General features: G+C 44.2%; 3 protein-coding genes across 7 annotated transcripts in view; 2 read left to right on the top strand and 1 right to left on the bottom strand.

Annotated features, from left to right (window-relative positions):
- On the top strand, nucleotides 1-7,425 carry TSPO2 (translocator protein 2). Of its 2 annotated transcripts, none has more exons than XM_010584696.1 (4): nucleotides 1-2,655; nucleotides 4,296-4,499; nucleotides 4,962-5,100; nucleotides 6,057-7,425. In XM_010584696.1, exons 2-4 carry the CDS (start codon nucleotides 4,327-4,329, stop codon nucleotides 6,237-6,239), a joined length of 495 nt encoding a protein of 164 aa, XP_010582998.1. In that variant the 5' UTR covers nucleotides 1-2,655; nucleotides 4,296-4,326; the 3' UTR covers nucleotides 6,240-7,425. The 2 variants fall into 2 exon arrangements, with proteins under 2 accessions (XP_010582998.1, XP_010582997.1); XM_010584695.1 differs by having other exon boundaries at nucleotides 2-2,655; nucleotides 4,293-4,499.
- Nucleotides 5,093-21,211, bottom strand: part of OARD1 (O-acyl-ADP-ribose deacylase 1) — a 23,851-nt gene continuing 7,732 nt past the window's right edge. Inside the window, exons 7-10 of one of the 3 annotated variants that reach the window (XR_775450.1) lie at nucleotides 15,331-15,425; nucleotides 13,759-13,925; nucleotides 9,107-9,255; nucleotides 5,093-6,210 (exon numbers count right to left, since the gene is read on the bottom strand). The gene's annotated coding sequence lies outside the window, so the exon portion shown is untranslated. Of the gene's footprint in view, nucleotides 6,211-9,106; nucleotides 9,256-10,160; nucleotides 10,606-13,758; nucleotides 13,926-15,330; nucleotides 15,426-21,211 lie in introns of those variants that run through there. The other 2 variants (XR_775452.1, XR_775451.1) reach the window with 2 other exon arrangements.
- APOBEC2 (apolipoprotein B mRNA editing enzyme, catalytic polypeptide-like 2) overlaps nucleotides 14,668-21,211 on the top strand; it is a 10,970-nt gene continuing 4,426 nt past the window's right edge. For both annotated transcript variants that reach the window (XM_010584693.1, XM_010584694.1), the window contains exon 1: nucleotides 14,668-15,012. In XM_010584693.1, coding sequence (XP_010582995.1) covers nucleotides 14,885-15,012 — 128 coding nt within the window. In that variant the 5' untranslated portion in view covers nucleotides 14,668-14,884. The remainder of the gene's footprint in view (nucleotides 15,013-21,211) is intronic.

Genomic DNA, 21,211 nt, shown 5'->3' on the forward strand with positions numbered 1-21,211 from the left:
GTTTGGGTTGCTCAGAAGACAGTGATTGCCATGAAGGTTCCTCCCTGGCCACGGCCGTGTCCTTTGTGGCAGCTCAGTGAGCACACTCACGCTCTCATCAGTGGCAGACAAACCAGGACGACTTTATTGCCAATGTAAATCAGAGAAGCTCTGCTGGCTTCTGAGGAGCACTGCAGATTTATGCCAGGAGCTGACCCGGCATCTCTATTTTCAAAACTAGGGCAGATTGAAATATGCTGTTTTTCAATAATATATTCAGGTTAACAGGGCTTTTATATTTGGGCAATTAATCTTGCATAGACTGAGAACCTCTTGGGACAACGTGCAAAGGTTGCTAAGAAGAAGAAAACACACACAGTTGTGTAACTCGGTTCTCCCATGTCTTTTCTTTCAGGAAAACACATTGCAGTGGTACAGCAGTGATCTGAAACCCAGCAGTAATACTATTTTAATAATCAGAAGCATACCAAGACATAGTATAGAAATTATTTTACTAAGAGGTAGTATTACCTCATCTTGTATTACTGTAAAATGATTCAAACCAGAAATATTGAGACATAAATCTGTGGTAACAGAGGAAAACCAATATTGTGCTAGAGAAAGTCTTTCCTGTTTATTGCAAGCCCGTTCCCTCCCGTGGCATGTGCTCACACAGAAGGGGAGGCCTGGGGCACGCACACACGCTTGTCTTCGTGTGTCTGGGCACGAGCTCACACCATATTTAAAATCACTCCGGGTCCCGGTCCCAGTCCCGATCCCTGGTTGGTGCCACCAAAAACTCTTCCCAAACCTGATCCTTGTCTTTCTGCACTCCCTCTCGCGGTCTCTTCTATCTGCCCAGCAGCCCTACTGCCATCTGCCAGTGTCTTCAACTTAATCATTACCTAAGAAACACCGTAAGAGATGCTATTCGGAAGTCCAGACAAGCGAGGTGTACCACATCTTCTTGCTTAGGAAGCAGACGCCTGCCCAGGCAATGGCATCCAGCCTGCTGCGATCCACTTTCAGCAAATCTATTACATATTATCCCATTTTTCCAGGTACCTCTATGTCTTCACCTATCCCTTTCTTTGCTCTAAAGCTCGAGTAGGACTGATACATGACTTTTAGGCCTGGAATTGCCTCTGCTGGTTTTTTCCTCTTTGCATTTGCTATTCCCCAGTCACGCAGCATCATCCCCAGCTTCACAGATTTACCGGGATCCTTGTAATTTGTCCCTTAGTTTTTAATTCTTCAGCACATTAGACTCTAAAATAGCCTGGGAATACAACTGCTATATGCCAAGCAAACCAGTCATCATGGCTCTGTGCTTAAGCCCAGGAAAGGAAATACTACCGGCTAAAAACTGTTGATCTGCTTGCTTTCTGACAAAGTTGCCAAAGCCTGGTGAAGGCAATGCTACCCAGCGATCTGCGTGATGACTGCTTCAGCGGAGAAGTGGCTGACTGCAATGGAAACCATTCAGTCACATATAGTAGCTGCATCACTGCACGACAGAAGTTTCCAATCGCAAATAGCAACAGACTCTGAAAGGCTATGCAGGTGGCTACTGCTTGATTAATGTGTGCTGCATCTGTTATTTCAAAGTGGCAATTACGCTATATAAACACACCACTGCAATAGCAGGGCATTGATTTATGCTAGCTGAAAATCTGTGCCTTTACACTGTTTTTTTTCTTTCTTTCCCCTCCCACAAAAAATAATTTCCTTCTGAGCTCAATAAAACAAAACATCTCATTGGTTCTATGTTATAACAGTAATATTGCATTCTGCTAGGAACCAGCAATCCTGCCTCTGGCCATGAAATTCAGGTAATGACCCGTAACTGAAGTAAATTAGTGTTTCATTTCCCATCCCTTGCAGACAGCTTACTAATGGAAATTGATTTCTGGCTTTTTTCTTTTTCATTTAACATGCTTGTGTAATGTCTTTATTTTAGATTCAAGTGATTTCCAGTGAATTTTAGCCAAAAGGCTAGTGTACAGGCGGCCACCGAAAGCATCTGGTTAATCAATGTTGCGTTAAAGAGCGCATGGGGGACTGGCATAGCAGGGACATCCTCATACGTGCAGCCGGCTCCTTCTGTCCTGTGCTCACACTCACGGACACGCTCCGGGACAGATCCTCAGAGGGAATAAATCAGCAGAGCTTGCAACCATGTAACACGCACGGAAGTCGTACTGTTATGGACCTGATCCCTTATGCACAAGCTCTTACACAATTACCACATTCATTTATACGTGACACACTTTAATTTATACTTTCGCACACCCAACACGCTCCCAGCCCGATAAAAAGGTGCTTCTCTGTCCCATGCAGCCACTCTCTGACCTACAGGCAAGATGCGTGTCCTCAAACCAAGCCAAGAGCCTCAGATGTCACATCTCGGTGGCGTCGGGACCCAGAAGCCGGTGCTGTCCTCCGCACGGTTGCTCAACCACCCCCAAATCCCCTGTAATTCTTGCCGAACATGGGCTCTCTTGTGTAATCTGATACAGCCACCAGCGAACGCACACACACCCTTTTTTCTGCTATTTAGGTAAAACTCAGCTGACAATTTCTTCATTGTATAGCAGCACCAGCATTAGAGACAGAAGCTGGCCTTGGATGTCCAACCCTTTTTCTTTGCAAGAGAGAGAAAGGCAGTAAGAGGCGGTAAGGTTTTTTACAGCTCCTACCCTGTTAAGTTGTAACAGCTGTGAGACAAAATAAGGTTTTATAAGAGTGTTGCGTTATTTTCAACCCTCAGTTACTTCTGCAGTCTATCAGGTTAGTCTGGCAACTACAAAGAAGTTGGGAGCAGGGAAAAACCTACTTTTCCCATTTTACCTTTCAGAAGTACTATGGAGGAACCAGAACTCAGCTGGTGCTGGTTTACACTTTAAAAGCAGGACTAACAGCTATTATTTTTCTCAGTGTTCGGTTGATTTTCTAGTTCCATAGACACTTTAATAGCGCTATAAATTGTCTAGTAAAGGAATTGTTGGTTAGAGATGGTGTCTGGGGTATTTGTTCCTTATTGATGTATAAATTGGCTTGTACTGCTGGCGTGCATTTCTAAAGATGAATGCTTTGTAGTGTGATGATAATAATAACAATTAGCATAGGATATAGCAAAGTGTTAATTGTGAATTAAAATCCCAAACAGAGATGCCTGTGCAGATCAGTCCTCTCCTGATGCTCCCTGTTTCTCTGACCAGTGCTCAGAGTGCCAGGGACATTTCCCTGGGCGAGGGAATTTTCTGTGCCTGCTTCTCTCTTCTTGCATTGCTAAAACCAATCTTTCCCAAGTGCATTTGCTCGGGTGCAATTTGTGTTTATGCTGATAGCACAAAACTGCTGTCCTCCTTGCAAATTGTATGTGTTATTCCCGATGAATGCTAATTTGGGTTTAATTCCTTAATGGATCAAAAGGACAGGTGAATACAGAGACCAAAGGCGGGAGGACAGAAGACTGGCAGGTTCAGAGCCCTAGTGAGGATAATGGCAGGGAAGATATGGGAGAGAGAATGAAATGCTAGATGTTATCCTTATCACAGCTGTCTTGTGTGGGAGCATAATGTAATTATTAAAGTAAATGTTCCTTCCTCTTATGCAAGAGGAAGACCGTGAGCAAATTAAGAAACTACTCTTGTGTCTCAGCTTACCTGCTTACAGAGGTGAGAATCTACCTCTGCCTGCTAGGGCTGCAGAGAGGATTAAACAAGGTTCATTGAGCCCTTAAAATTTGCTGTAAGGGTGTTGTCTTGCTATAGACCTCATTTAAAATATAAATCCATGGTGAAAAATTAAATGAAGTCAGAATGGACAGGGTTTTCTGGGCATGATCTGTCTGGGTTTTCAAATTCAGAATAGCATGCAGAGGAGAGATAACAGCTCTGCTGAGACGCGTAGCCTCCGTGTATGTACACTGAAGTTTGTGTGCTGTCTGACTTAGGCATTTGGAGGAGGAATGATAAAAGTAACTGCAGTCTTGTCTTCTAAGAATATAACCACCTTAGCTGAACCCTGCCACACGAATATTGTAAGAAGCCATGAAATGGCAGGGGGGAGGCACTTTGCTGGGTAGATCAAGGGGAAAAATGTAACCATGACAGAAATAATTACCCCTTTTTCAGAGATCGGGAGATGGGCAGAGGGGAGCCAGCAGTAGAGCTGAATATGATATTAAATACTTACCTTCAGCCTTAGAGTCTAAAGCGGAATATGGGCAATTAGAGAAAAAGCTTGAAAGATCTAAGTAGGAAAAAATGTCTTTAAAGTGATAATCAATTATTGCTTTTAACTTACAACAGGCAAAAGGCTACTTCAAGCCACCAAGGAAGGATGTGGGCTTATACTGTTGGGTTTACTGTCCTGCCTCATGTTGGAGGTTTCCTTGGCTGGTTCATTAATCGAAAAGCAATACCTGTTTGGTATGAGAAGCTGAAAAAACCTTCATGGTGTCCACCCCGCAAAATGTTCCCTGTTGCTTGGACTGTCCTCTACACTGGCATGGGGTAAGTTCTGCATACCGCTCCCTCTCTCGTCCTGCTGTGTCTGATACACAGAAGAGCAGTCATTTCAAACTCCTTCATTTGCTTTTGGGATATCCCTTGTACCCGAATCAGCAGAGCACGTCAGGTACTCTTATTCCCAGCAGATGAAATACAGCCTCAGCCAAATTCTGGGCTGAGTTCCTCAGATTCACACCGCAGGCAATGCTTTTGGCCAGGGACACAGCCCATGCTCAGCTTTGTAAACAGATATTAAAACAGGCCACTGCTCTGGGGAAGCTGTACGAGCCACGCAGGTATGACACGGGCGATGGGTCTGAGAGCAGCGAGGGACACGGATGCAGCTGTCGCTCAAATATGACTGTCCTGCGAGTCCCTGTTGCGAAACAACCTCACATGAAAAGATGCCATCTGTATTAGGGGGTTTACTCACTGCAAAACACTGATGCGTTTCCCTCTTCGCAGCTATGCCTCCTACCTGATATGGAATGACCTGGGTGGCTGCAGCAGCAAAGCTCTCGTCCCACTTGGCCTCTACGGGGCTCAGCTGGCCTTGAACTGGGCTTGGCCTCCCCTCTTCTTTGGTGCACGTAACCTGAAGATGGTAACGTATCTGCCCATCCATCCATCTGCTGGAGGCTTGTTTGCTGGTGTTCCTGCCACGGGTTTGGGGGTTATTTGGAGGTTTTCTAACTAGCATTATGCAACTGTAAAGAGAGCTGCAAGAAGAGCTTTTGCTCTGATACAACTCATGCTGCACCTGGTTCTAGACAATGATATCAGTACCTTCCACTCCTCATCCTGCTCTTGATATCCGCGCAGATAGCCGGCCTGACCAGAGCAGGGCGGGAGATCAGGGAGGCAATAGCCCTGCTGCATCTCCCAGTTAAGGGTTCGGGGTTAGAGATAAGTCCTTCTGGGAGTCACACCCTGCGCCGGCAAGCAGCAAAGTTAGCATCCCCAGGGTTGCATATTAGCTGCGGGTGGCTTATCGAGCAAATACAATGCACTGTGCATTGCAGAGTCTGTTAGGAGGATGTGCACGAAGGTAAGGCACGGCACAGCTGAGCCTGTGCTATATTCAAAAAGGACTTACTTCAGGTGCCAAGGCCTAGAGGTGACCGAAGCAGAGAGTGGGATTTATGTTTCCACCTGAATTTTGTCACTTTGTGGATGAAAGGTACATTTAGAAAGTTTGTTAAGTGATATTAGCCATCAGTATTAACATAAGCATGTTTCTGATCTGTCTGCATAGGCATTAGCAGAAGGGGACACTGATCATCACTAACAGTGTGTTAATCTGCGGAACTCGATAATGAACAAAAAAAATTAACATTAGCCTTGGCTCCTGGTGTGACACATTCAGATCTCACTGATTAGAGTTCAGAGCCAAGGTCCTGGGGTTTAGGATCACTCTAGGTGACTTTTCAGCACTAGACCTCCCCTTATTCCTATTCCACCTCACCACCTTTAGTAGGATGGTTTAGAGAAAGAAGAAGGGGAAGACTGCTGCGTGTTCCAAGGGTGAGCACCACAGTCAGTGTGTTCTCTCTGCTCCAGGCACTGATTGACATCCTGTGCTTGGACGTCCTGGCGATAGGCACGATGTGCTCCTGGTACCGCATTAACAAGATAGCAACGCTGCTGATGGTGCCTTACCTGGGCTGGCTGGCCATGGCGACTTGTCTCACAATCCACATCTGGAAGGACAACCCTGAGCAAAAACCAGGAAAGAGTGAATAAGAGCGGGACAGATATGAAGGCATTTTGTGAAACTAAACTATGCTGATGTGAACCAAGGTCTAATAATTTGGGGGATTCATTTTGGGACAGGCATCAGAACATGCCTCCTCGTCCCACGTTCATCGTGGTTGTGTGAAAGAAAGGTTTGTACCATGCGCTTGTGTGCTCCTTTGAAGTAACCATGCATCCTTAACCTGGGAACTATTTTCTCCAGCACTGTTGAGATTCGGGGGCTACAGCTGTATGGTGACCTTAATGCTATGAGGTCAAATTCCATTAGCCAAATTAGGATCTCACGATACCAGCATAATTCAGAGTAGCAAACCTGGACACCCTCGAAACCGCTACCATTCCCCCAGAGAGCAGAACTTGTTCACACACGTGGTAAATCCCATCTCCTCTTCAGGGACCAAACAAAAATGGCCTTCACTCATGCACACCGATTTTTAAGAACTTGATTTTTTGCTATTTGTGCTGTTGCTTCATTTTCACATATCAGCTGGTTTGTGCTTTATACCATTAACTTTTTATCTGTCAGCTACTGAGCAAGCAGTAGCCTTGTTCTGCTAGTGAAAGGAGACTGGGCACTTTGACTTCTATTTGTGGAGTATCACACTTCTTGAGTTTCATGCTCCAAGATAAAGCAGCAATGATTAGAATGCAAATGCTTCTCCCAAGGGGAAATTTCTCTCTTCCACCTCTGTGTGCTATTCCTCATCAGAAAAGAAAAACTAACATCAGTGCCTTTGAAAAAAATATTTTAAATGGTTTTTTTAAGTACAGAAACACAAGAGCTTTTGTAAAATTTAAGAACTTGCTCACACTGCCTTGAAGGTTGTAATTACATGATTGGCAAAAAGCCCCATGCCAAGTCTGTCAGGTGCAGTACAATTATCTCATCCCAGTCTTTCCACTCCTGAATATTATTGATCAGGAAAGGTTAAAATACATGTAGTTCCAGAGAAATGGGACCAAGCTGTGGCAGAATCAGACACAAGAGGAGCATGGACTAGCCCTTGTCCATTCTTTATTCTGGTCATTGCCTTTGATAGATCTGAACCTTAGATGTTGCTGTCTACAGAGAATATTTGCTATTATTTTTTAATTGATAGAATGTGAAGAAAAGTGGTAAGTGGATCTTCTTTCTGGCAGCTGCCTGTAGATTAAGGTGCATGGGTATACTTGCAAAGGGTGGGGGTGGGAGAGCTTAGCTGGGGATGTAAAATAAATTGTATTTGCTTTTAACCAAGCCACTTCTGTTTGGAGAATAAATAAATCCAAGTTATTCTTGTTTTACTGATTTGGCACTAGGTTTGCAAAAGCTCAAGGGATCCTGTCCGGAGTCCGTGGCTTGTGCTCTGACTCCAAAGGGAAGGGGATGGGCAGCCAGACTCATTCCCGGTGCATGTTAGGAGTAAATGGGCTGTGTGGGTTTCGAGCCTAAAAGTCCCAAAGGTCCCTCGAGCCCCTGCACAGTGCAGACACGCTCACTTGGGGATCCATCCCCGTGACAGGCTCCTCCATTACGCTTCGCCCACAGCTTCAAGGTAAGGAAGCTAATTCTTGGGTCTGAGGTCCTTCCTGAGTGACGTCAAGCCTGATTTTTAGAGATGCTGAATGTGCCCGGGTCCAACTCACGTCAATGGCAGAGCTGGGTGCTCAGCATGACTGAAAGCTGGGGCCAAGAGAAACAAATACCAGCAGCTGAGAGCAGCTGAAATTTGTAGTACCTTTTTAAAATTTGGCCATATATCTTGTTCTGTCATTTTGATCCCCTCCATTATTTTTCCCTTCTAGCTACAGGACACCTTTATACAAGACTGCTGCTGCAAGCATATTGCTGTAATCTCCCGAGTAAAAGCTGCATAAGAGCAGGCCATTGAATAGACGTGGCTGTAAGCAGGAGTAGGACTATAAAGCATGAGCACTGCAAGCAGCACTAGAAAGATCATAAGCTACTTTAAAAGAAAAAAAAAAAAAGAAAAAAAAAGTGCTATATATTTCAGGGCTTTATATAACTCTGTTACTACTGAGCTTATTTACAGTGATGCCTCGTCTGTGTCTTCCAGAAAGCCACATGCCAAAGGACAGGAAGACATAAATTATTTCGTCCTAAAAAGAAGCTAATATCTGGGCTGGAGATTCAATTCAGTGGAGTTAAGAATGATTTAGGGCGCCTGAACATCATTATGCCTGTCCTTTCCTAGTTAGCATGGCAAAGCCACGAGGAGTAGAGATAAGTAGAGCCACCTAGTGCAGGCAGGAGGGATAAAGCAAGTCTTTACAGTGATCTCTGCTTTTGAAAAGGGGAAGAGTGTTATTTAAATCACATTCAAGTTGATAAGTGACTCTAGATCTGGTTCAAACCTGCAACGTTTTAATAACATTTCCAAATTCAATATATGGATGTATACTTGATCAGCTTTCATAAATTAGTTTGCTCTCTCCCCTTCTTCCCATTTTTTTTTCTGCAGGTAAAGGAAAATCTGTAATTAAGAGTAACAGATATTTTTGATCTTTTCGTGTTTGCCCTCCCCATTTCCCCAACTGGTGTGACTAGCTGACTTGATCTCATCTTCATTTCAGTTCCTCTTTCTTCGAGTCCACCTATAAGTGCACCAATAGCTTCTCTTCGCTACTTGCATTTTCTTGCAGGCAGCAAAAATAGCAAATGTTCCTACATGTAACATACATAATAGCTTGAAATCAATTGACAAAGTTAAATTCAGCAAAGCACCCTCTTATATTAATATTTAAAGCATCATTTAGTATATTTGCTATTTAAACAGATACACTAAAACCCCTTGCATAAAAATAACTTTAATGACATTTCAAAGTCAGTCATCTAGAAAATTTCTTATTTATACTGTGCAGTGCAGACCAAAATCAGCCTCTGCCTTTGTGGATCCAGAGGGGCCCTGGTTTCCCATTAGCGCTGCCTGACGGGGCTTGTTCTCCTGGTCACACGACGGCTGGAAGAAGCGCGTGGCCACGCAGCCCTTGTCTGGATCCATCCCTGTGTTACAAACACACCAAAGGGAAGAGGAGAAAACCAAAACAAAGAGGTGCTGGAAATCCACAGCACAACGAGGAACCTGGCTTGCTAAAATCAGTGAAATTTTGCCTCCGAGCGAGAAAGGGGATTTCACCTGAGGTCTGCTATGCGTGAGCTGAGGGCTCTCCTCCCTGCCACACGCCGTCTTCCTGAAGGGCCTTTTCCCAGGGGATCCAGAAGGAGCACTGGGAAGTTTTGCTCATGCCAGCATCGACCAGGCGGCAGGCTGGCTGGATCACCTTAGCAGGCACGCAAGGTGCTTGTCCAGCCCCACCTAAATTAGCTGATGGAATAGATACCACGTCCCACCCAGTGTCAGGAACATTCATAACCCACGGCGGGACACGTTGCAGCCTTCATGATTCAAGCAGTGACTCAGACAAAGGCCGTGCATTTGTGACAGCTTTCATGGGGTCGTGGCATTTAGAGAGAAGAGCCACCTCTCAGATCATCATGTCTAATGATGATCCCTCTCTTCAGCTTCAGCCAGTCTTCCCAGAAAGATGTATTTGATATTAAACTGATCGTTACTCAGTCCAAAGGGCACATCCCCTGGCTGCTGGATACACAATATTTGTGCATAAACAAAATCTTTCCGCCTTTCAGTCCAGCCTCTTTTCCTAAGCCTTGTCTCATTCAATAATTTACCAGCTGTTCCAGAAAACACTCAGGCTTCAGTAGTAAGGAACTTTAATTGATTTGCTGATGTCTGGAACTATGTTAAAATACAGAGTCAAATGCTAGAGAGGATTTGCTGCTGCGTGCATGTAAACTTCAGAGAGCCGACTGCAGTTCAGCAGCTCTCCCCATCACCCCTTCGTTAGCACTGGGTGGTGCAGAAAACAAATTCCTCTGGCTTTAAGCACCTGCAGCACGGCTAGGGCTGACCTTCCCCTGCAACTGCTCCCAGTAAAACTGCAGCAGAAACCCAGCAGGAAGGAGGCTGTGCTGCTTGGAGCCATCGTTAACTTCCAGTCGGGCTTTGAATTCATCAGCCAGCCAGCAGCGCCCGCCAACAAAACAGACTCCTTCCCAGCTCTACAGCAGCGTGGTGATGGTGTGCGAGGGTTGGGGATCGCGGGCCAGAGAGGGAGATGCTTTAGCTGTGAAGATAAGGCAGGCAAGGAGGCGAGAGCATCGTTTCTCTCTGCCGGCACCTCAGCTCACTTCAGCTCTGGTTTAGTGCCTTTCACGGGGAGCTGCCACCCTGCGCAGAGGGACGCGGGCACTGTCCAGGTCAAAGCCATGGGATGCTGCGGGGTCCGACGCCGGTGTTTCCTGCCCCTTCTTTTAAATCTTAGCACTGCGGTCCTGCAGCAGGAGGAGAGGGACTGGTGAGAGCCTACAGGGGCCGAGGGAAGGAAATCTGCCTCTGCACATCACTGTCAGAGTGTTTATTTATTTATCACGTAACGGTAGTTACAGCTGGAAAAAGCAGGAGGGGGACTGCTGCCAGACAATGTATCTAGGGAGCTGTTTTGTTGGTGCCACCAGCTGTCCCCTTGGAATAGAGAGCACGTCTGAGCCATGACTCACACAGCCAGTGTCTTATTTCACTCTCGCATCTCTCCAAAAATGTTCCTCCAGCCCGAGAATGCAATAAAAGCCTCCTTTTCCTGGCAAAGGCTTTCGCAGCCAGGTCTCTTCTACTGCCCCTTTGTGCTCAGGAAAGGAAAACAGCCATTTTAACTTCAGGAAAGTAACTCCTGCTGCAATTAGGGGAACAGCAGATTCTGAACAGGGGAACTGGCAGACAGGTCAAGGGAATACAGTACCCTCTGTGTAAGATACCTGTTCAAGATAGGGGAAAAAAGTCATCAGATTGTTCAGAGATGCCTCTAAAGTCAGTGGAGAAACTATTCTGGACTTGGATGGATGCAGGATCAGACCTTAATATCCAATACTCCAGCAAAGCCAGAAAGCTTCTGCCAGAACAGGTTGTCACCTTAGCCTCACCTGGCTAGCAGTCGCCTTTGCTGGCAGCGTTCCCACGCAGACAGCTCTTCGAATCTTACTGCAAGTCGATGTCCCTGAGGTCTGCTCCTCCCCATTACTTCATCTAGCTCTGCTCAGGTATTCTGGCCTGGATGGCCCGACACAGTGAAGCCAGACCTTTTAAAACAGAGGGAGACAGACTGCCAGATGTTGCGGGACAGCACATCTGTCACGGGATGGAGAACAGGCTCGGGCAGGAAACCACAGCTGGGTCTGTGCCGCTGAGATGGAGCTGGCTCAGTGGCCGATCCCGCGGCTGCGGTGCGGGGTTGCGGTCACCCCATCGGAGGTTTCCCCACACGCGAGGTGCAGATGCTGAAGAGGATTACCTGCGAGGGAAGAGTCCGCACCGACCGACTGCAGCCAGCGTGCTGGCTACGGGGAGAGGCCGCGGGGCTCCGCTGGAAACGAGCGTGGTTTAGCCCTTGCTGAGGAGCAAACAGGGGGGATGAGAATTATTCTCGTTCTCCCTGCACGAGACCTGATGTGCGTGCAGATCTCTTGTGCCTCTTCTGTGGCTGAACAGCGATTCCGCTGTGCAGGGCTCTCCCAGTAGAACGAAATTCATAGTCGACTAAATAAACCATTAAATCGGTGGGGAGAGGGGCAGGGTGGAGGGAAACCTCAATAAAAATGCTGCCTGGCAAGTGCATTGATTTTAGTTAACCAAAGTGCCATGGGGAGGTCCTTACGTCACGCTAGCTGCATCCCTGGCACCTCTCAGGACCTGTGCCCCAGCTCCTTCTCTGAACTTGCTGATGGAAAAAAAGTTCCGTCGCTGGCTTCGGTCTTTAGGCCCACGCACACACGCTGCTGTACACAGGCACGCATCTCAGGGGAACTAGGGTCACTTAAAAACAACCGAAAAAAATTGATCAAAGCTTTCATTCCTACGGCTCTAATGCAAAATGTCAGATTGACAGCAGCTTGGTGGTATCCTTTTATATTTTTGGTGCAGGCAGACGCTGCAGCGGGGTCAATCATGACTATTTAGTGCACTGCCCTAGATGGAGCTGCGAAGCAGCTGGGGAAGGGCTGGATGGAGGTAGAGTCTCGGTGCCACATTCCCGAGATTAGATTAGAGCTCAGCCCTGAACCCTGCAGGGTAGTCGGGCCAGTGAAAGCTAAAGGCTGCAGGAAAGATGGGACCCTAGCCATTAAGAGCTTCCAAAAATAAAGAAAAGTGGGTCAGAGGGACTGAAGAGGGGCTGGACTGCTTCTTTAAAGTATAAGGGTAAGAAGGAAACAAGCTGTCACTCATTAAGAGAGGATTCCCATCCCCAAAAGCACTGCCTGAAATGTCAAAGGTGAGAGTAATTGGACAGGGGAGTTGGAATTTGAGCACGGTTACCATGCAAGAGGAAAAACACTACACCTGCCCTCCAGGAAAGTATTTTAAGTTTAAAAATAAATAAAATTCTGCACCATGAAAATGAAAGATGTTCCACAGATAGGATGTCTTGGAACTTGTCAAATCCTTGATTGCGCTGTTGTCACAATACTCTCCATGCCAGCTGTGTCAGTCATCAAATAAACAACTTCTCATCACTAGCAACCAGTGCGAGAGTAAAGGGGGGTGGGGGTGTGCATGGGGGTGCTCTGTCCCCAGAACCACTGCATTTCGGTGATGTTACTAATGGAAAGCTACAAAGGATATTGTAGCACAGAAAGGCAGGCTATTGTTAGCAAGGGGGCTTGAAAGAGTAGCCAGAATAAATTATCTGCCCAATGGCCTAAATTTATTTCACTTTGTGATAGTGCAGACCCCTCTAAAGACTCTAAAGAGCTGACTACAATGGTATCACAAAGACTGAGTTTGGCCTGAAAGCAGGTATTCGCACCTATTTGATTTCTACCGAATACAGTTTATCCTCCTCAAACTAAGAGCAGGTTTTCCACTAAGTACAGACTGAACACTCAATCAAATATAGCTTAATAGTTCATATTTATCCAAATCTTGATGATGGGGGGTTATGAACTAAGTGCAGAACCCAAGATACTGGAGATTTGATTTCCAGTATGCTTTGGCTAAAACATGACTTCTGCACAGCTACACATTTTCCATTTACTTTCACTGTCATGGCACAGCAGGATTAGTCTCTGAGAAAAATCTTACTCAGGTTTTCATTAGGCTTGGTTCACATGGGATTTATACAAACTTTAAATTATTTAAATTTAGAGTGAGAAATTGGAAGAATTTCACATAATCCTGAAGAAAAAAAGAAAAAAGAGACAACCCCCCCAACCCAAACATAAAAACCTCTTTTTAGCGCTCACGTGAGAGCTACATTACCCCTGAGTACCCTTCTAAGTTACCACAGCCTCTTCAAGAAATCTACTTGATACAGTGCCGAGCAAACCAAACATCCCAAACTTGTGTCAATAAAATCTTTATGGTCCTTCTTGTTTCTCTTTGTGTGCAAGGCAGATTCCACACCCACACTAGTTCAGGCAAATCCCAGTAAGTACCTTACCAGAATGTCTCCAGTACTCCGTCCTTGGCATACTACCGACACCAGTCCCAGTAATTACTGCTTAACCACGCACACTGCACTTCTCATCACACCTCCAGCACAGGCTCTTAGCTGTCTGATTCTTTGGCTCCAGTGCAATCACTCGTTCAACATCTGCATCCTCTGCAGCAGCAAAGGTGAAAGAAACAAAGAAATACTGCAAGAAAGTCTAACCCCGGCAGTTTTCAACTGCTTACTCTTACCTAGCTATGTTATCTCTCCCAGTATGCTGGGCACTTTTCAAACATTCAGGCAACAGGGAGAAAAAAAAACCAGAATAATGGGCAGATGCTCAGCACATGCACTTGGAATTGCCCTGCACCAGAAATACTGCCCCACTGTGAATTATAAGGCTGACCCTAAAATATATGGGAGAAGGTTTTGGCTTGCATTTATACCAGTACGATGTGACACCAACTTCAACAAGCAAGATTTCACCTTGTTCAGCTCCCGTTTTCAGTGTCCCTGCATGGATGAAGAGGGTGGAAAGAAAAGCAGGTCTTCTGCTCCTCTGAGCACTCCTGCTGTGATGCTCCAGGTGGCCCATGAGGCCAAATCCACCAAGAATGGGAATTTTTCAGCAAACCAAATGGGGTCTGCCCCTTTCCCCTCTTGCCTGAGCCAAACCAGTGGTCCTTCAAGGTCAGCAATATAATAAACTGGCAAAAGAAGGTAGGTGGAAAAGCTTCCAGCTCTGCACCTTGCCAGCTATCTGTCACGCTAATGGATAAATAGATAGTCATGCTTCCAGGATTTTCCATCCATTGCTTAACCCGCCCACAGTGAAGTCGTCACTTAATTTTAAATTAAAAGGGGAGCAAGAGAGATTGTTAAAAAAGGCCTAGAGAAAGCAAGGGAAGGAGGCGACATCTGAGAGCCCTGGGTCACCCTACCCCATCCAGCCTCTATCATTGCTGCTTTGTTCCATATTTAGCTCCTGACAACTGTGCCTAGTGCAGGAACTCCCAGCTCTGTTTTTCCCTCCTCCCTCGGCTGTCTCCTCTCCCTTAGAGAGATTTCTCTCAGAAATTTCTCTTTCTTTTTCTCCGTGGCCATAAGCTAATACCCCTGTACTCAAGAAGATGGCAGAAAAGCAGGAGGAGCCCAGCAACACCCAGAATGGTGAACCTGACAACGCAGAAGAAGGTGAGGAAAAAAAGAAGAAGAAGTTGAAGCGGGAAGACCTGCCACCGTTTGAAATTGTGACAGGGTAAGAGGTTTAGATATAAATATGAGGGTGCAGGAGAGTGAAGTGGGGATGTTCAAAGGTCTCTGCCTCAGCTCTTATGTTGGGTAATTAAAGATGGCATCTTCAGCCAGTGCACTTCTGAATATTCTTAAATGGTGTAAGTATGGCTTTCATTATTGTGAGATTTTGTTAAACGTTTTGCCAATTTCCACAGAGGATGGATTCACACCAGGCAGGCAGACAAATCTGTTTGTTTTATACAAGCAAGTCTGTTTCTATAGCATTGACTGATTCCCTTACAGTGCAAGTAGTCCGACTAACTGCAATGGGATCACTTACCTGATGATATCAGGATGGAAGGTATTGGCCCTTGATGAGCACTGAATATTGATTTCTTGGTGTGATCAATGGCTCTTGTCTGAAAGTTTCTCTATCTGTGGATTAGGAAAAATACGCCTGCTATGGCTGATTTGCTTTACGGACCCAAGGGACAGATTTTTCAAGAGAACTGAAAGTCCACATTTTTAAGGGCTCCACACCCGCAGCTGGAACCTGACTTTCAAAAAAGCCTAACTCACAGAAAGGCACAAAAACAATAGGCGGTTTTCAAGACAGCAAAGCAGCAAGCAGCTCCTTTTGCTCCAGTGAGCCTGGTCTTTGAAAAAGGCAGATATAACAGAGATCTACTAGGACGCTGAACTCTGTCAGACATAACTGACAGCTGCAACTAGAAAAAACTCTGTAATCTGCTATCTCTAAGCATTTCAAAATGCTCATTGTAGTAGTAGCAAGATGCCCTATGTCATTCTTCCCTCTGGCCTCCCTTAGCAGTCACCAAGGCAGCGTTCCCAGCGCATAAACCAAAACCATGATTTCTTCCAGCTGCTTGAATGTAAAGCTCAGGCCAGACTCTAAAATCCCACTTGGAGTCCTTCTGCCTGTGACATGGTTACTGGTAAGAAAGATTCTACAAATAAAATTTGGCTGGCATTTCTGAGAACGATGCATGAGGCAGGACAGCGCCTATGTCTGATTCCTGCACAGGGACGAAAAAACCATTTTCTTCTTAAAATGTGTCTGCTCTGAAAAACCACTTCTTGGGGTGAGGCTGTTCGCAGCCTTTGGTCTGTCATACATGATCATAGAAATAATACACGTCTGCTAGAGCAGTGACTTTTAAGAAAAGCACACCCCTCTGCTCGGAACAGAGCTAAGACACCAAAAATTATTTATATAAGCCAATGGACCAACGACACATATGGTGACAACTTCTAGACACTTAAGACTTACTAAAATGAATCTCAATGAGGAAGTTAGATTTTTCACCCTTAGAGCACTCAACTTGCAATTAGAAATGCTAAGGAATTGGGCAACAGCTTCAAACTTCCTCGCTAACCCAAATGACCTGGATAGGAATTGGTATGCTAATCATGGATGAAAAATACTTTCTTAGTGTCATCCTGCAATGAATTATTTGTTGCAATGACAAGGGTGTTGCAGAATTTGACAGGACTTTCCACTCCGGAAAGGCGGCAGCGAGAATGCGAGGGATGATGTGTGCTTGCAGAAAGGGGTAACACAGGAGAACTTAACCTGCCGAGGCTCAGCAGTGAGCGCGCTGCCAGAACCACACCGGGGCAGAGGTCCTAGAGTTAAGAGCGGCAGGTGATGCAAGGAAGCCTCAGGTAACATTTTTCTAGGGACAAGTTAAAGTCTGTGCTATGGCATCTACATACGTTAAGCTGGTACCAGCTGATTTTCACATTCTATACCCCGATACCAAGCAAGACAGGAGTTTCAGTTTCTGAAATAAAAGTACTCAGACATTAGGTGAGGGACCACAGAGCTGTCAGTATGTGAGTATTTATACTGTCCTCATCACAATATTATTTGGAAAGTGCTTATAAATATCTGGTGAATTACTGTAGGAATCATGACCAAGTCTCCTCTGATTATTAGTTTATTACTAATATGCTGGCTATTAAAGGAGAGAATGAGGAAGTAAAGCAGAAATCCTAAAGGACCCTGAAAGAGGTACTGAAAAATCCAGCAGTTTTTACTTTCATTTTGAGAAGTACGCTGTGAGTTTATACTGTGCCTGGACCTGGTATGATCACTGTTGGGATTTTTCTAATTATTTACAAATTTTCAGCCAATAAAGCCAGTTATGTGAATTATGAGAAAACACATAACTGCAACTGTGAAAGCACTTACATTCAATTACATTGCATTTCAGTTTTAGCCCTTGGATTAGGGGCATCTTATGACACACAGCCAAGTTTTCAAGCTGTTGCTTATAGCTCTAAGGAGTCTGGCTTACAAGAAAAATACTGGGAACCTAATTACTCTGTTTAAGAATATTAACCCTCTTTTTATCAACATTTGGCTCAACACAGTCCTGGATAAATATAAGCCCCATCTGAGTACATTTCATGGCATTTAAGTAGACACATTTATTTACACTTTCCCCAGAGTGTAAATGAGGCTCCTTCTAGCAGTGATAAATCCTTGGTTCCTGTTACAGTTGATCATTACAGGCTTTCTATAATCAATGAGCCCAGCATGAATGTGTTTATTTGTGAATAGTTGTCAAAGAGCAAGCAAAAGGACACTGTTTTATCGGGTCAGATAACCTAAGACCATAGTATAAATAGTCATTGAACAAATATTTAAATTTAAAGAATATGTCCTACTAGTTTACAGCATCTTTTAGCTAATCCCACATTTTCATTCTCTCATTAGAAGTTCTCGATCTCTCCTCCTACCCAGCATGCAATAGTGCTGTGGTCATGCTGGGCAGCTGCTGTATTCCTCCAGCCTACCTTATTTCAGCAAACTTAAAAGCACATTATCTCTTCAGTCCAGTACCATTCTTATAGATTGAGGTTTCTGTCTCAAAGTTTCACTCTTTTTCATCTCAATACGATCTACCAGATGACAAAACACTTTGCTGCCCAGGGCAAGCACTTCAATAAATTAGGTTTGAGGCATTTAGAAAATCACTAAAGATGACCATTTGATGATGATCTTCAGAGAAGTAGGAGAATGAAGATTTCAACTTTTACCTTCCCAATACACCGCAAGTGAGCTATGTGACCACCTGCATCCTATTGTTGGAGCAGGTGACATTTCAGTGCCCGTAAACAATTTTTCAGAGAACATAAAACTTACCTCCAAGTCCTACACTGACTATGATGCCTTTATTGGAGGGGGAAATGGCAAGAAAACTTCACTAATTGCACGAAAAAAAAACCAAAAACAGAAAAGCAGTTAGCCTAGTCACTGAAATATCTGATATTTGTATATTTTAAGAGATTGTAAAGTGACATGCAAGATGACACAATCTCTATGTTTAGCATTTATAGCAATATAGCTTCCAGTATAAGAAAGTATATTGGAACTCACATCTCCTAGGCATATTTTGTTAGCATTATCTTTCCTTAATGTTGGAACAAAAAAAAGAAAAGGGTAAAATAGAGACATTAACATTTGTACACCACCTGTCATTCAAACACGGGAAAACAGGCTTGCCAAGAATTAGTCATTTACTCAGAAAGAGTCTATTCAAAGCTAGACTTGAGTTTCCAAAGAAGTTGTCTTAGTTTGTTGTAGTGGTTGACACAGCAATTTCAGAGATGTATTTTGATGCTCAATTGTTTGCAAAGAGTTTTAATCTACCCAGATAAACAATACAATTACGATACTTCACTTTGCAATAAGTTATGAGGGTCATCTGCCAAGCATGCTGTAACTCAAAGGTGAGAGGCAGCATACGGCATTTAAGTACTTATGCAGTCTTACAGGACATAGGTTTGGTTTTGCTCATTCTTCCACTGCCAAATCGCTCGCTGCGAGGCTTTCCAACAACTCACAGGACCAGAGACACCTCGTCCAAATCCCCACTGCTGGGAAGAGTCACATAGCAAGGACTCAGCTAAGCCCTGTCAGGACAGAAGTTTACAATTCACACTTGGGCTGACATGTCCTCCCCGCTCTGGTTTACACGGGATTAAGCAGATTCTTGCTAACGAGCACACACAGCTCATTGGTTGCCTACGTATCCACGATCAGCAAATTTTCCAAGCTCTCAGCCAGCTACTTACAGGCTTGGAAAATGCCCTTAGCTTTGTTTATATTCTTTATCGGAAACTTATTAATTAAGCTGATGCATATTCCATGTTGCTAGAAGGGCAGATTTAGGTGAACATCCCAGATAATCTTAGACAGACGCCAAGATGATAAGCAATAAAATCTGTCTAGAAGGCCTGACTAAATACACGTCTGAGTCAATACATCCTGGAACAGATCGCTGCTGTTTAAACAGTTTATCAAAACACACAGATTCAATCTCATCACTGATGTAACCGCTTTGCAGTCAAGAGAGTTAAATCAGGAATGAACTTCCATGTGACTCTGATGTGCTACATTTAAAGACATGATGTTATTTTAAAACAACTTGCTGTAGCCTTACAAACTTAGCTCTGAAACAAGGCAATGGGTGGCTTATGTCAGACCCAACATAGCTGGACTTCAAAGACATCATTAATTAAGGAATCGTTAAATCATTAAACAAAGAACCACTCATTATCTAGGATATAAAGCAGGAAAAGCGCTATTCTCGGAAGCACGCAAATTTCTTTTTGTCTCAAAGAACATGAGAAAGGAGTTCAGGGAATAAGAGGCACTGTGCTAAATTAGAGTCTGATAATGCCCTTTAACAAAATCAGTGGAAGTCTTGCAGTTCATCTTAAAGCAAATGAGTCTCGCTCTAACAGGTAACTTTAAGTCATCTAACGTAAGTGAACAGAGGTCAAACTGGTAAGAAGGAAGTTAAAGTAGTCTTTCTGGGTAGTTTAGAAATTGTGGAAGCCAGTGCAGGTTTCCCTTTTCTAGGCTTGTGCAAACTCTCAATGCAAACCAGAGAACCATAGACTAAATCATACCCCAACAGCATGATTTATTTGCTCATTAATCAAAATAAAAGTCTGTATCCACACTACTGCTTCTCATCCCTCATTAATACGCTGCCAGCTAAAACATTAATAGCATGAAAGGCTCCCAAACAGGCTTTTCTATTGTTTGTCCCATCTTGTGCAGATCTCATCTAAGCAGAATTGAACAATGTCAGGGTTTAATTATACCGTTTAAGAAGCAGCTGAAAACCTGCTTCTGGTAACATTTCTAAAGCCAAACCTGTACTCTAAACTTCCACTGTCACGAATCAATGATACGTGAAAAGAATTACAGTGGTCCTTGACTGACAGCAACAGTAGATATTCCCAGTGTAGATGCAGTTCTATGAACAGAATTGTTTCGACTCTTGTTGCATTTGGAAGACTAATGATCTTCTTCTCCGAGTACAAAGTACAACTGTGCCAACCTAACCGCATCAACTCTCACACCATTTGGCTGGTATAGTACACTGATATTCCAAGGGAAGTTGTTCATCTGTAAAATCATGCGTTGGGAAATCCAAAACAGAAGTGGGAACTGTAACTCCAGGCCTTTTACTGTGAATCTGTGTATGGACCCTGGATACTACTGTAGTATCATAAAAAATTAAATGGAGAGGGTGTTCTTTTATGTTTTAACTTTCTCAAAAGCCAAAAACGCCACAGGACTTTGGCAGCAAGAAGATCCCTGGCTGCGTTAAGTATGGAATATACACATACTGAAGAGAAATTTCTGAAACTTTGTAAGTGGAATTAAACATTTATGGAAAATTGTATTTAAACTTTTAAAATAACACAGCTAAAGCAGCTTGACAATAGCTATAATTTACTCTGAGTTACGTATTTAGACAGCACACTATTTCCAATTCATTTCTAAGCAAAAAGCCATTTGCTTACGGTACATCATGTAGTATTTGCAGCCAGGTATTACATGCAGAACTCCTAAGTGCCTATTCCCTGGTCTTTCTGCTCAGACATTTCCATTCCAATCCCTCTGATTTGCACAGAATATCACGCTATTTGGGGCTTTTCATGCTGTCCTAGCAAAGCCTTATCCTTTGCACTTTATAGGAGGACATCCACTGATTTTAAAAGGCATCAGATCCAGGTTTTCATGAACAGTCCTTCCTCCTGACCTGCAACCATCCCGCATTTTCACTGTGTCCCATGCCAGCATTCCCCACTAGCAAATTGACAGTACATTCACTCGTTGTTCCCACATTACTAAGTGAGCATAACATACTGAGTTTGATTATTTTCACTCTTTT

The sequence above is a fragment of the Haliaeetus leucocephalus genome, unplaced genomic scaffold (genome assembly GCF_000737465.1).
Source record: "Haliaeetus leucocephalus isolate CR32 unplaced genomic scaffold, Haliaeetus_leucocephalus-4.0 Scaffold1000, whole genome shotgun sequence".
NCBI classification, from domain to species: Eukaryota; Metazoa; Chordata; class Aves; order Accipitriformes; family Accipitridae; genus Haliaeetus; species Haliaeetus leucocephalus.

Coding starts and splice junctions, on each gene's coding strand:
- TSPO2 (XM_010584696.1), top strand. CDS start 4,327: ATGTGGGCTTATACTGTTGGGTTTACTGTCCTGCCTCATGTTGGAGGT. Junction 4,500..4,961: donor GTCCTCTACACTGGCATGGG/GTAAGTTCTGCA, acceptor CCCTCTTCGCAG/CTATGCCTCCTACCTGATAT. Junction 5,101..6,056: donor GTGCACGTAACCTGAAGATG/GTAACGTATCTG, acceptor TCTCTGCTCCAG/GCACTGATTGACATCCTGTG.